At 34.3% G+C, this 15,571-nt stretch overlaps 2 protein-coding genes across 4 annotated transcripts; both read left to right on the forward strand.

The window, feature by feature from the left end:
- Positions 1–1,238: 1,238 nt before the first annotated feature.
- On the forward strand, positions 1,239–10,714 carry LOC124439020. 2 transcript variants are annotated; one of them, XR_006946241.1, is made up of 11 exons: positions 1,239–1,390; positions 2,040–2,304; positions 4,157–4,532; positions 5,001–5,377; positions 5,807–5,890; positions 6,872–7,129; positions 7,330–7,392; positions 7,548–7,746; positions 8,731–8,981; positions 9,209–9,263; positions 10,660–10,714. XR_006946241.1 is itself a non-coding variant. In XM_046989212.1 (6 exons), the coding sequence occupies exons 1-6, from the start codon at positions 1,268–1,270 to the stop codon at positions 6,931–6,933; spliced, it is 1,287 nt and encodes a 428-aa protein (XP_046845168.1). In that variant the 5' UTR covers positions 1,239–1,267; the 3' UTR covers positions 6,934–7,349. The 2 variants fall into 2 exon arrangements, 1 of the variants encoding a protein (XP_046845168.1); XM_046989212.1 differs by lacking the exons at positions 7,548–7,746; positions 8,731–8,981; positions 9,209–9,263; positions 10,660–10,714 and having other exon boundaries at positions 6,872–7,349.
- LOC124439021 (adhesion G protein-coupled receptor L4-like) lies at positions 10,562–15,054 on the forward strand. 2 transcript variants are annotated; one of them, XM_046989213.1, is made up of 7 exons: positions 10,562–10,713; positions 11,714–11,852; positions 12,239–12,358; positions 13,084–13,150; positions 13,443–13,560; positions 14,095–14,144; positions 14,703–15,054. In XM_046989213.1, exons 2-7 carry the CDS (start codon positions 11,738–11,740, stop codon positions 14,848–14,850), a joined length of 618 nt encoding a protein of 205 aa, XP_046845169.1. In that variant the 5' UTR covers positions 10,562–10,713; positions 11,714–11,737; the 3' UTR covers positions 14,851–15,054. The 2 variants fall into 2 exon arrangements, with proteins under 2 accessions (XP_046845169.1, XP_046845170.1); XM_046989214.1 differs by lacking the exon at positions 10,562–10,713 and adding an exon at positions 10,720–10,827.
- Positions 15,055–15,571: the final 517 nt, after the last annotated feature.

Here is a 15,571-nt window from a genome sequence, read left to right on the forward strand (position 1 = left end):
AAGAACTTTCGCCTGGGAGTAGACGACTCCTCACATGATGTGACGTAAAAATGAGATCACGTCCATGGACGAATTAGCTTCATTATACTGAATAAAGCTGTTAAAACAAATTTTAAAAGACCGCACTCCAAATTTATAGGTGCAATTCTACCGCATAGGTGTATAATTCGAGCGAATAATCAACGGTTTCTCCTTATTACGTCACTTTCGGTGTGGAGCCACCTACATTTCTGTCCATAAAAGGCCAAGAACATAAAATTTTTCAATCTATCACATATATATTGCAAATATGTTTAAAATCTATTTGATTATCTGAAGAAGTTATTTCCCTGAACCTGATATAGGCACTTTAAAGACATATATGACTAATGAGCACATACTTACGTGTACCTCCATCTGTCTTGCACCTTTGCGCAAAAACTGTTTCTATTGGATCGTTTATTGGTCTTTTAATCAGTATCTTTGAGTGTTATTAGCACGAATGAAGAACTTAAGAAAATATGATAAAGATCAATGCAAACCGCATGGCAGTGGTAAAATTTGCAAGACTAGAAACATTTCACTTTGGCGAAAAATTTTTTTGATGAGATCAGATGTGAAAATGGTGAGCGTCTTATTTTGGATTTCGAGGAATTGAACTTATTCATATGATGACAAAATAGTATTTGAAGTGAATAACTTTCTGTGTTAGTCGAGACATTCAAAACAAGATGTTTTTGTAGTCGAGACATTCAAAACAAAAGTTTTTTGTTGTTTTTGTAATGAGCACATACGTGCGTGTACCTCCATCTGTCTTGCACCTTTGCGCAAAAACTGTTTCTATTGGATCGTTTATTGGTCTTTTAATCAGTATCTTTGAGTGTTATTAGCACGAATGAAGAACTTAAGAAAATGTGATAAAGATCAATGCAAACGGCATGGCAGTGGTAAAATTTGCAAGACTAGAAACATTTCACTTTGGCGAAAAATTTTTTTGATGAGATCAGATGTGAAAATGGTGAGCGTCTTATTTTGGATTTCGAGGAATTGAACTTATTCATATGATGACAAAATAGTATTTGAAGTGAATAATTTTCTGTGTTAGTCGAGACATTCAAAACAAGATGTTTTTGTAGTCGAGACATTCAAAACAAAAGTTTTTTGTTGTTTTTGTAATGAGCACATACGTGCGTGTACCTCCATCTGTCTTGCACCTTTGCGCAAAAACTGTTTCTATTGGATCGTTTATTGGTCTTTTAATCAGTATCTTTGAGTGTTATTAGCACGAATGAAGAACTTAAGAAAATGTGATAAAGATCAATGCAAACCGCATGGCAGTGGTAAAATTTGCAAGACTAGAAACATTTCACTTTGGCGAAAAATTTTTTTGATGAGATCAGATGTGAAAATGGTGAGCGTCTTATTTTGGATTCCGAGGAATTGAACTTATTCATATGATGACAAAATAGTATTTGAAGTGAATAATTTTCTGTTGTAGTCGAGACATTCAAAACAAGATGTTTTTGTTGTTTATATTGTTCAATATGAAATTTTTCCTCTGCTATTTAGTCAATCCAGCTACAACACAATCTAGCGTTAGTTTTTGTTTTCTATACTTGATCGCAAGCAGCGTTGTGATGATTAGACCAATGCCATTCAACATTTGACCCATTTTGACATATTTGGTATAAAATTTCTAATATAGGTAAGTTAGCGTTGCTTGTATGCCTTAAAGGTCTTGCTTAGTTGTTGGCAAAGGTATATCTCCAATCTCCTCGATTTTTGTTGCGTAGGGCTCAACAGGTTAGTTTGAGGATAAGTGCTCGAGAAGAACTGTGTTCGGTGACCTAAATAAGCACTTCTTTCGTAGACTTGCAAAAAATATGATTCATCTTGCTGCAAAATTGATATATAAAATAAACATTTTCATAGAGAGAACTATGTTACCGAATAGGACTGTTGAAATAGCTTTGCATGCAGTGGTCATAATCATTTCTTTTTCATTTAATTAAAATGAGCTCGCCAAAAATGACCAATGAAATGACATTTTTTACACTTAGACACATCCAAGGACATCAAGTTTGGGCCGTTTGACTCTTCTTATCTTGGTTGTGTTGTGTGTTGGGATGCAGAAAGAAGTTGGTCGTAAGAAGATTGAAATGTGTCAAGAGCAATATGATCAGCTAGAAAATGATGTGAAATTGTGGAAAGGGAGATGCGTGAATCAAAATGGCACCTATAATAATAGCATCAGATGCAACGAAGAAAAGGAGTACAACAAGGAAAGAATGAAATCTTACACGGAAATATGTTTCTACAACTATGGTGAGAGATTTTCATCATATAATTTATGCTATGATTTTTAAAGTGTGTGTTATACAATTTTCCTTTAATGTGTCCAAATTTAATTAAACAAATTAAGACTAAGAGAGAAGAAGCCTCCCTCCATGTTGCCCCCGTGGTTATACATCCCTCCCTATCAGAATGCCCTTTTTTAAGACATTGATAAAATAGTGAGTTGTGTTTACATCTAAAGTCAACAATTTCCCGGCGACTAAGTGGTTTCTTCAGTTAAAAAATTCGCTAAAGAGGAAAGACGTTTGCCCATATTCTGCGTTTGCCCGTATTCTGCCCACACTTACTCATTGAGCGGTGCCTCGAAATCACCTCATACTTATTCAAAGACAGTATTTTCACTTCACTATTTGCTTGATTAGAGAGAGCACAAATTTACGTCGTACTCAATGAGAGTGAGAGTTAGTGAGCTTTTAGAACACGGTAAAATATTTTCCATTAGAGGACTTTCATTCATTCCGATTGTTATATTATTGATGCTTGATAAATAACATTATAGATTGCCCTTATTCTAAATCAGGGCCAGATTAAGATGTGTGGTGGCCATGGGCAGCAAAAATATGTAAAGGCCCTTTTCCTTACTTTAAAGGCCACGGGCCCCATTTTCCCAATAGCAAAATATAAATATGAATTTTGTAAAACATCTGATAAAAGTATAAAATTCGAAGATAGTGTGTAAAGCATTTGCATACGATGATTGAATGCTACTTGAGATTGACTAGTTTGCAGAATTTGATCTGGCAGTGAGTCTTTGATAAGTTCGTCCAAGTTCATTTCTCTTAGAATATCGTCCTCGATGCTCATGAAAGCAAATTAGCTGAGTTAACAGTGATTCATTGTCATACATAGTCTGTTCTTCACCAACTTAAATTGACCTAACGCGAGTATAAACAAAATGTTTTTCTTTCTTCTGTGAGGCAACAATGTTTAATTTTCCTTTAAATAATGTGGAGGCCCTTGTTTGTGGACCCCTTGGGCAGTTGTCCAGTCTTGCCCTTTGGCTAATTCGGCCCTGTTCTAAATTAATGCAGAGTTTAAAAGCTGATGTCTTCTGGAAGAAAAGGCTACAATTTAAAAGTACGTGAATGAGAACCATGAGGAAACTGTATGGAAAATATCACAAAAACTGTTAAAAGAATTATGTAAAAATATATGCTCAGAGAGCACTTTGTATCAACACCTATTAACGGCAAAATTTTTCAGTCCTTCCTAAGAGCAAAAATATAATAAAATCACCATAAATCGTTCATTGGTTAAGAACATTTATGCTTCACGCAAGTTGAATTTCACGCATTTTACTTATCTGTATATTTATAGTGCACGCATGAAATTTGGCATGCTGATACAAAAATACATCAGCTCTTCATAATTTTTCAAGATAGCTTTTCCTTAAGAAGTCTTCCGCCTTTATTTAACACTATCCTCTTATTTGACCGTAGCACTACCCTCTTGTTGGAAAATAAAACTACTTAATGTTTTTCAAGTGTTTTGATCAATTAAATGACCCGATCCAAACATTAGGGAATGTTGCTCGGGTTAAGAAAACTGTGAAAATCACTTGTTTTCGGTTCGTGTTTTGCAAAATTCTCTCGTGTTTAGATCAGGTCATACAAAAAAGGAAATTGTTTCATCACCGGAGCACGGATGTGTTGACCTAAGTGGGCGTCTTGTTTATTGACGATTGATTAATTAGTTTAGTAGATCTTTCCGCTCAAACAACTAAACGAAGCTCTATTTTTCTAACTATAATGACTTAGAATACCAGTATAAGGTCATTGCAAGGTTTAGAATATTGTCGTTTTAGTCTCTTCTTTCTATTCAGGAACTTATCCCGGTACATACCTGTTCTTGTTGACAAAAACGACGATTGATTCCATCGATCTTCTAACAAAACATGTCTCAAAAGGTGTTATCAGTGGACTGACAACAAGTAATACCATGGATATTGATATTGTTGATCGCAAGGTTTATTTTAGCGACAAAGACGACATAAAAAGGGCAAATTTTTATGGTACCAACGTCGAAATGTTCGTAAAAAACGCCAAAGCCAAAGATATGACAATTGACTGGATTTGTCGTCGTTTGCTTTATGTTGACGGTGGAGAAATAATTTATATGATCGATTTATATGATAAGAACGCGGTGGAGTTTAAAACCAAGTCGTACTTGAACGGAATAGCAATGGATCCTATAAAAGGGTAAGCAATTTTTGTTACGATGGTGACTTTTAAACTTTGATTAGTACCCAGCATCAAGTCGCCCATTGCCTCAAAGGGAACGCGGAGTAGTATGATAATCCATTGTATCCGAAGGTTTCTTCATTTATTTTTTATTTGTCTATCTAGGAATGTCTAGTATAAGATGTAACTAATTTCTTGTGCCATATTTCTACAAATAAGCATAATTTTCCTTCCTATATATTCCTATTATTTGCATGCTATTTGTCACTATCTTACCGAGACTGAAAGATACAGTGTGTTTTGTACTTTGTTTACCTTCGACTGCTGTTGTTTCCCGAGGCGAAGGCGAGTTGAATTTTCAAGGAGAAAACAGGCAACAACCTAAATAAACGAAATATTTACTTTCCAAATAGATATGTAAATTAATAGTAAAAAAATACTTTGGAAAAATTCCCGCGCTTTTTTAATCGACATTTGCTCCCATAGGATAGTGAATGTTGTCAGTTATCGGCGTTGTAACAAAAGGATTGTTTGTATTTGGACGATATCTGATAAAAATCCATTCTCGTCAATGTTTACTGCTGATGTACGCGACGTGTTTTTTGATGTGGAGAACGAAAAACTGTACTACATTATACCCAATGGACTCTTATCACGTAGTTATGTAAATAATCAATCAACATGGAATACAATGGACTACACTGCGACAAAAATGGTAGCAAATGCTAAGTTTTTGTACTTGTTGGAAGATGCAAATGATTTTATCCATGTTCATGATGGATCAAGCATTCGTACGAAGGAAGCGTTTGACATCCCCAAAGCTACATATCTTGATATAGCTTTAATGAACAGCAATACACAAGGTAAGACGACAGGCTCATTTTTCGTGAAAATCACCACCAGGGTCTTTTAAACATCTATTTTCAGGTTTTTCATGGTTTACTAGTCAGTTTACACATTTCTTTCGCTTTTAACCCTTTCTGTGGCAGTGTAGAAGATTTGCAACCATCACCAAACGAAATAGGGGAGAAAATTTTGAAAAAATGCACCACCTTAGGGGTTAATGAAAAAGTTAAAAAACCCACGAGGTTCAATGTACGACATGTAATAATATACAAGTATAATTCTACTAAAACTTTATAGAACCACGGAAACTTTTTCGATTTTGTAGTATCTTCTTTACACTCTAGTCTAGATGATGAAGTTTTGAATTTGATAGTAAATAATGAACTTTGTCTGTTTTCTTTTCCACAGCGTATGTCTAATGAAAGATGTATGTATTATTTATTTAGAGATTACGTCACGTGGTCGTCAAGGTAACTGCTGCGTATTGAACAACGAGACAAGGTTTGTGCTCGATGAAGTGCAATGTACAGGTAAGATTATGATAAATGAGTCGTTAAACGCTCATTTTTAAAACGAAGCATTTGATGGTTTTTGCTTATTTACTTCAGCGACTTCAAACACTGACTTTGTTTAATTTCGGTGTATCGTAACAACCATGTAGTGAGGTGGCTTATGAAATAACTTACGAAAATACTTCAAATTATCTTAAAATCTTCAATCTTGGCACAGATATTACTCAACTTAACATGACTTAAAATTTTGGCAGACACACGAGACTAGGTCACGTGATTCATGTCGCCATCGTTTTCCTTGTGAATTATCCCTTTAAGTATGTGAAGTTGGGTCGATTGTATACCATTAGAAAGGAAAGTTAATGCTTGTTACTTTTATCCGACAACCATTGTCAAGAAGTTTGAAGTTTTAGGTATATCCAGAAGTTTATTACTTTTGAATGTAACGTGTCCTTAACAGAAAGTAAATTGAAGAGCCAACCTCACCATCTATTAGGGTCATAATTTTGATCAGAATGTAGCTTTCAAATATTTTTTAGTACCAAAGTGTACAGATAAGTCCATTTTCATCTGCAAGTGGTCCACATAACATATTACCAACTTACAAGCAATGGCAATTCTGATTTACTATGTATCAAATCTTACTTTTAAAAATTATTTTATTAATTTAGTCGTATCGATGTACAGGAACAAATACAAGTAAAACGTGTTCAGCCTATTCTATATAAACACAAATACACTTGGAGCTTAAGTTATAAACAAATTATTTATCATGATTGAAACTTGATTCCGAACTATAAATGAGACTGCCTAAATGAGGTAGATATACCAATTTCGGGCATTGTTTACTTACCCGTCCGAGTCAATCAGTTCATGTTCATCAAATATTGGTCTTCATCGTAGCTCTTTTCTTGCTCATCTGCAACATTTACCTTGTCAGTGAAGTTTAAAGCATGTTTCGTGTTTACACAATATATTTATTCATCTATATTTATTTAGTGGCGGGACTGGAACCGTCTAAAGCGAAATCTTACTCCATTATGATTTTGAGAAAACGGTAGATAAAAGGTGTTGGATCAGTCAATTTATCAGAGAAATGCGACAATATATGACCAATATTTGAACCTAACTAGTGGAAAGTGTAACAATGGCGTATTGTTGAACCATAGACCTTTAAGATTTAGAGATTTGTCTTCTGGTGTTGGTAACATTTCAAGTTTTAATATAACTATTGCAGCTTGGATTTATTTAAATGAGGTAAAGTATTTTAGCCCGGCTCATGCACTTTAACCTTTTTTGATACAGTTTAGTCTACAGTTTTTGAGTTTCACCGGGGAAGGAGGTTGTATGCGTCACAATAACTATGAAATCAGTAACTTGTGTATTAATTCAATAAGATATTCTGTTCACTGTTTTTCAAGTCTTGATGGTTGTTAATGAAATTTAATTTTTTTTAGTTTTATGTTTTGAAAGCAAAGGAAAAATGTCCACTTTGTAACAGAACCATCCCATGTAAAAAGGTCATCTTTTAATCTTTATTTATAAGGTTAAATTTATAGTATGAGCGTAATATTGGTTACCTCACGTCACGATATGTCTGAGGCCAATTTTGGTTGAATTTTACAATATATATTTTCATCAAAACAGATACTAACTTTCAACTTTCTTGCTTTAGTCTGCTGATGACAGAACACTTTTTTCAAGTTTTATGCACCTAAATCCCAATGACATATTTTTCAAATTTGAAGTCGGGAAAGATGGATATCTTCGTTGGTATTTCTTGTTTGAAAAACCCTTTAAGCTTCATGAAATTAAATCTAGGATAAAGCTTGGTGTTTGGCACCACGTTGCTGTCAGCTTCACCTTCTTTCGAGGTAAGTTTTAAATGGGATTTTAATGCTTAAGCCATTTCCTGTTTATGATTAATACATGTATATGCACTTCCGTCGCTTATGTAAATCATTTGTGAATCGATGATTTTCGTAGTTTTAATATCAAGTTATTAGGTTGTATAAGTTCATTTTCGTCAAGTTTGTTACCACACGGAAGAACTTTTTTGAAATGTAAAAATATCACAGATGGTGGTTGCTGTCTGCAAAAGGACAGAAAAGATAAATTCTTTTTACAATTTTTGTATAGCATTGTTTGGCAAAATCATTGGGCAAATTAGTTCTTACATAAATTAGAACTAAAAGGACACAAGACTCGAAGATTGTGCTGTTAAGATAACATTTTCGTTAAACATAACTTTGAAAATCACAGTGTATCTTCTAAAACAGTTTATTCAAATCACTTTTCATTCTCATGCAGGATATTGTAGTTTATGAAATGTACGCTTTACACAACTTATGATGTCACATTGCATGTCGACAATTAGAAATAACTTTGCTGACATGTTACCTCAACCGATCTGAGGTCCCTTCATTGTAAAGATTTAATGGTATAAAAACCATTTCAACCAAAGGTTGCCTTGAAACTAAAGGATGTTTGAAACTTCGTAGCAACTCATTATTCAAAGTGACGTCAAAAGTTGTTCAAATCGGACATTACAAAAACTTCAATATGTTGAGAGTGAAAATAGATTTATATGAACTGTTTTAGAAAATACACAGTCCCTTCAAAAGTTTTGTTGAATGAAATGTAAATAATAAAATTTTTGAGTCATGTGCCTTTTAAAGTGATTATGATTTTAGTAAAATTTATTCATCTAATTTATTTGTCTTGCACAAATGTGGTACACGATCAAAGTTAATGCGATTGTTACGGTATTATTATTATTAAATAACTATGTATAGCCGGATGTTCCTATTATGCTGAAGCCAAAGAACTTCTTCTCTGATAAATAATTTCCTGTTTAGGACAAACAAATTGCACATTTTTCATCAATGGCACAGAGTTTCAAAGTAAATCCTTACATACTGATAAGTACAACAAAACGTTGACGAACGTACGAATTGGTCCTCTTGGTAGACTCAATTTCATTGGTACCTCTGGTGCCTGTGGTGTAAAGCCATTCAGTGGTGTTATTGATGATCTTTACGTGTTGAACATCTCCATGTCTCGTGAGGAAATTCGTCGTTTAATGATGACGCCTTGCGAAAAAAGCAAAGTAAGTGTGAAAAATGAGTGAATGTATAGCAGTTATTTAGTGGTGGGTTACTACAGTGGTAGGCTAAGTAGGCTGAAGCCTAGGCCCGGCTTTTGTGAAGCCTGTTGTATCTAGACATAATTAGTTTTTAGTTTTGTCTAGATTGCAGCATTTTATCACCTTATCTATGGTGCTATTGTCTTTCCTTGTTAAACTACAACTGATGTAGGTGTGATTATCTTCTGCAGTACTACAGAACCTATCCTTCCTGCGAGCTTTTTTACTACGCGTCGTCAACCTTGGGTGAGTTGTATAGGCAATTGTAATTCACGACATTTTCACATGAAGTTGCTTACACAGGTATAGGACAATACCTGTCATCGCCAATATTTTTTTAGTCGATAGCAGTTTTCTTACTTTACGATTGTTATTATGATATTTTCCATTTTTAAGCCATTTTCTTCCAGCGAAATAGTCGGAAGAAAATAGCTTACATCGTTATTTATTCGGAAATGCCCGTTCTGCGTGTAGTATTTTCTTTTTTATCCCGCTCTCGTTTGATTATTCGTTTTTATTTCCCGAAAGTCAATCTACGGCTGGGGGTAAGACACTGAAAAAGCCTTTTTTTTGTCTATTCCACTTAAAGTGTCTATGTCAGGGTCATGGAAATGACTCCTTTACATAGATAAATTTATTAAAAGAATATTTGCAGTATAATTTATAGGTCAACAATTTTATCTTTAATGGACTTTTTGGGCCTTGAAGGAGTTGACTCATACCCAAACGTACACAGGAGAACACGCTCGTTTCGTGAAATATATACACCAGTGAGAAATTTATAAGAAAAACCATGGTAGTTAGATTACTTAGTGATTAAATGTACTCGAAAGCCAAAGGAGGTTGGGTAAAATGTTTAAGTCAGTGCTTCACACTTTGTCAACAATTTTCTAAATTGCTTTGTGGCAGTTTTTATTATTTCAAGCTCAAAATTTGGGATTATAAGTGATACTACAAATACAGACGACGTGCAAGGTCGTATTACTTGCAATACCACCTTTAAATTTGAATAGGTGAATTCTATTTAGGTAAAAACGTTATTAATTCGACTTACTAGAACAAATAAATCGAGACAACAACGGTATTATATTGGAAAACAACGTCCTAACAGTTTTATATTTTAAACGTTTATTACTTACTGCAAAGCTTCTCATGAAATTTATATCTCGATGCATATTCTTCTTTTACGTCACATCCGGTACTGAGTCACATCCGGCAATGAAGACAAAGGAAAATAAAAATTTTGACCAACGAAATATGTTGCAAAAGCTCTCCAAATTGATTTAACTATCTAAAGAAGACATTTCTCTGTCATGAGATAGACACGTGAACAATGATCTGCCAAAATCATTCATGGCTGTGAGCTAGCTTCTCACATTTGACCAAACTTGAAGAGTGTCAGGTGTCCATTTACCGTTTCATGTCCATTGCTTCAATATTCACTTTCTGAGGTTAAAGTTTATTGCGGGAGGAGGGGGGGGCTGGGGGTGGGGGTGGTGCTGCGTAGTTGTATTATGAACTGCATTCACATTGTGTCAGTCTTGATAGAGTGCAAATGCTCGTCGTCCATTTCCGCTCATTCTACGGCAGACATTTGTATATTTCTGATTGATTTTAAATGCAATTACTATATATTTTATAGAACTGCGCGAGTCGAAGCAGCCACAGCTTAAAAGAAGCGTTGAAACATCTCTATGTAAGTTTCGATACAAAACACAGAATAATAAGCCGTAACTGTCATCATCTCCCTTCCACAATGGCTCTCATTCTCGATACGATCAAATCATCCGAGGCTTCATGAAGGATCGACGTCAGTATACATTTTACTATGTAATTGTAAAGTGGCAAAATCGTTTGTGTATAATTTGATTAGAGCATAAGACAAACCTATTTTTGTCGAATTATTTAAAACTACATTCTTCGAATTGACCTACGAATTCTTTCATAGCTTGCTGCCTGAGTGGAAATATCTGCACTCTGTTTATAAGATGAATAATTTGATAGTTGACTGCACGAAAGTATCCAAAACAGATTAACAAACTGTACTTCAGACGTCGAAAGAGGCAAAGTTTTCTCAAATAATAAAAATACGAACAACAGTTCTAATGTGTAATCGCTATTATATAACTCCGAATCTAAAAACTGCTTTAAAGATCATAAATGCCAACTATGTCATGGTGAATGGATAAATTAACCTAATAGTTCTGTCAAGTTTGTGTTCTAGTTGTAAACAGTTCTTTAAATGTTGTTTTAAAGATAGCAGTTGCCATGATGGATGACCAAAATAACCTAATAATCATCCTTCATGGCATGTGCGATTTTAAAACAATTTTTAGATTTGTCGCCACGATAAAGTCTCTATTCTATCAATACTCAAATTATGCACAAAAATTGTTGCGAAGAAAAAGGATAGAACGATGCTGGACAGATTGACTTGCACAATTATATCAATTTTTGTAACTTTGACACGAAGCAAATATCAGCAACTCATATTTTTTTGCTTAAGTCTCCAATAAAGTCTACAAAGTACACACGTATTTTTGTCTAATCCGATGCAAAACTTTAAAAATAATTCTGTTTACGACAATTACCATCGGTTATACATAAAGGTTATTAATACCTCCCTCGTCCAATTTCGACATTTGACGTTTTGAATTTTTTACAGGATTGCTTTGCATTTATTTTTCCCGCTGTAGGATCTTATCTCGGGGTTCACAGGAATGGACGGTCGTGCTATGTTGAAAAAAACCAGAGAACTTGAAAACGAAGCGCTTAATATAACAAGAAGTTATCTGAACGTTAGTCAGTCGGAAACCGTCGATCATCCGAGCGCTCGTAAGTATTGCTAAGGTTTGTTTTGTCCGTTGCTATACAATATCAGTTTATGATTGTTCATCAGAAAATTTGTACAGAATTTTAAGTACATACATCCATAATAATAGTAAATTTCCACCTCCAAATCAACAGTGTAAGACTTTAGATAGGTTTATTTTCATCTAAGCATTGTATGATGGTTGTTAACAGTAGCAGTAGCTAAACTAGTAGTTGGCCACATTTACTCTGCCCATATGTAAATATTTCGATGTTTTCAAGAAAACAATCGCCTCCTGAAACAAACGAGTGATGTTAATGATTAAAAATTCACATACTGGAGTAAATCTTCTTTAGATTTTGCCCAGTATCATTGAAATTATTTGTTTAGCTCATTTCTTTTTTCGTAGTTCTCGTGTTATCTGTTCCGTCCGCTGGTTTTACGTTTCCTTCAATGAAACTAAAAGAAGAGAAAAAGATGAATGAAAGTATCAGCTTTGCTGATGATATAATAAATACAAATAGCGGAGGTAAGGCTAGTTTCCTATTTACGATTTGTTTCATGCAACTGCCAAAAGTTTTCTGGATATTATTAAAAGTTGCTAAGCACCCACAATTTTTGTAGTTGCATAAGTGAAAACACATTTCGAATGGCATTATCGTGTGAACTCAAGATTCGACTTACATTAACAAGAGACAAGATTTAAAAGCTATAGTTGGATTTTTTTTCAAAGTCAATATCAATCTTGTCTACTGTAAATATGGCTATAATCTTGAGTTTACAACATGATGTCGTTCGGGTATGTTTTTCACTTATATTTCTTTAAATTGTCGGCTGAAAAAGGTTTTTGTTGTTGTATGACGTAAATTTTATGGTTTAGATTTCGAAGTGAAGTATATTAAGAGAAAACTGAAAGAAGAAAGAATCCCTCAAATTAGTTTTCCGTGAATTTTGAGATATTTTACCGTGCCCTTACGTCATAGCTACACATTACGATTGTGCTCAGACCATTGATCGCATCACACTACGTCACACGCATTACGAAAGTTGTGCCCAGATCCCACCTTAATTCATATTTATTACAATCGTTGTGCCCTGATCTCACATTATACTACACTCATTACGTACACGTGATCGTAATGAGTGTGGTGTAATGTGAGATCAGGGCACAATTGCCCATATTTTGATCCTTAAGGCAGTTTACAGTTTTAGCGCGAAAAAGTCATTGATTAAAATGTACTTCTTTTCTTATAGAGAAAAGATGTGTTGTTACTATTTCGTATCCGAACCTTCGCAAAAACCTCTCCAAGAATATCACCATGTTAGTAGTTGTAGTAATGTGTACATCATTATCCAACCTTTTTATTACAGAAATCAGAGAGGCTTTTTAAGAATGAAAAATTTTCGTGCAATTTCAACACCAGAAAATGTTGTGAATGCAGAGCACCTAAATTACAAGGATATTAGAACCACTCAACCTAGTAAATCTATTTCGACGAGAATATTTATTTCTATCTTCAAATTTATCGTTGTAGCAAAGCAATAACATACTCAACTATTTTTAGCGGTATCATGTCCAAATTGATGAATATACGTTTTCTTCAACATCATAGATTTCGACAAGATCCCAACACGCACCTGACACTGACGAGTAACATTATTGCAGCAGCGGTTTATCCACCATTAAAGAGTAATCCAACTAATCCAATCAAGATCGCCTTTGATCATGAGGTAAAATCGGATTTGTTATGTTATATATCAATTGCATGTGATAATTTAAAATGGAAACACTATCCCTAAAAATTTAATCACAAATTATGATGGTATTGTGCCATCTTTTTAAAAATCAATTCTTCGCAATCCATCATCATAAATAAATATGCGCTTTCAGGGATATCAGTGATTGAATTTTCAGCAAATTCAAGAGGATTTAATTAAAGTCCAACAATGCATCCCGAGGGAAAAATGTTTATAAAATTAGCTAAATCTTCGTTAAATTATTTCAGTGGTTAGAAAATTAACAACGATACATGGTGTTCAAAGCGCATATTGTTCATGGTCAACGATGGAATAAAGAGAAGAAATGAAACTATTTAGCTTTTTGCTTGATAAATTCTGTTTCATAAAATACGTCAGTTAATGTCCCTCTTATAACAAAACATACCACGACGACCATGTTATTACACAGATAAAGTTTGTCACTTGGATGCCCAGTTTTATGACTATGCTTTAATTTCCATTGCTTTTTTTGTTTGTTTTGAATAGATGGTAACTAATAGCACGCCAGTCTGCTCATTTTGGAATCACTCAATCAGGTAATCGTATATGCAGCAGTGGCTTGCTTTATTTTTACTTCAAGCACTATTGTTATTGATGCTGGGTTTTTTTTGCTAAGTTGTAGCGGTCGTTGCTGTGTTAGCGAGTTTTTCCTGCTCTTTTGCTGCCGTTGTTGTTACTGTACTTGCTGCTGTTGTTGATTTTAACGTAATCATAGTCATTCCTTTCCTGCTATTACTGCTTGTTTTATGTTTGCTTTGTCCATACTTCTTTATTTTTGAGGATGTTTTGCCCAAGATTTGAATCATGTCGTGTAACTATATTTCAAGATCTGAAATGCTGTTGTTACTTTTGTTGTAGCTACGGTTGTTGTTATTTTTGCTCTCTCATTACTGTTCCAGTTAGTATAACAATGGCAAATATAGCAATGTTTTTCCTGTTCTTTTACTGTGTTGGTTGTTGCCATTTTTACTATCGTTGTCTTTATTGTAAAAACAATGCTTCCTGTCCTGTTTTCATTTATTATTCTCCGTTTTCTTTTTTCATCTATTTTGTTTGTTTTGGGAGATGTTTTGTACAAGTTATGAATATTTAAGGACCGGAAATGAAATATATGGCCAATGGTCCTCTGAGGGATGCAAATTTGACGAAAACGAATCAAAACCAGGACATACCGTTTGTTGGTGTAACCATTTAACAAACTTTGCCTTGTTATTACAACGTAAGACAGATGTGAGTCGCTGATTAGAATTACGCTAATTATTTTTAAATACTGTAGCACATGGTTGATTGCTAACTTTTAAATTTCAACACCAACTAAGGTGTACCGTTGATGAATGTAGCTACAATGTTATTAATTCTGATGGAAACATACTTGTACTTTAGAATTCTCATCACTAGTTTTGATCTAAATCTATATTGAATGAAAATATGACTTTTTCACTAAAACTTTATTGCCTAAGTTCAAAGTGTCGAATGGTTCTCGTACTTCTCGATCTGCCATTTTTCTTTCCCCATTTCATGAAAACTTAATAAAGCAGTTGCTCTCAGTCTCAGATGACAGGGCTTTTTTCATTATTTATCTCAGGTGGCCATCCAACCCCGTAATTTGCACAGGGTTGTTTCGTTTGCTATCATCAAATGATCAAAAGAAATGTACGTATTCTCAACTAAATATTTAAGATCAATGGTGTTTAAAGTAAATGGTTTGAACCCGGGAGTATCGTTATATGTTTGTAAATGATGATCGTCCAGGTTAATAAAGTCCTGAGAAGGACTGTTTTTGTTGTTGTTGACTGACGTTTCGACAACCTTAGCGGTAGTCATCTTCAGAGTCAAATGGTGAATCAATGGTGTTTGTCCAGACTAGTGCTTCGCTTTTATCACTCGGATGTTGTCATGAGCTGTATGCAATATACTAGTTGTTTTCCCCACTCCTTAAACTATTGACAGCATTTAAATAAGG

The sequence above is a fragment of the Xenia sp. Carnegie-2017 genome, unplaced genomic scaffold (genome assembly GCF_021976095.1).
Source record: "Xenia sp. Carnegie-2017 unplaced genomic scaffold, XeniaSp_v1 HiC_scaffold_19, whole genome shotgun sequence".
Classification (NCBI taxonomy): Eukaryota; Metazoa; Cnidaria; class Anthozoa; order Malacalcyonacea; family Xeniidae; genus Xenia; species Xenia sp. Carnegie-2017.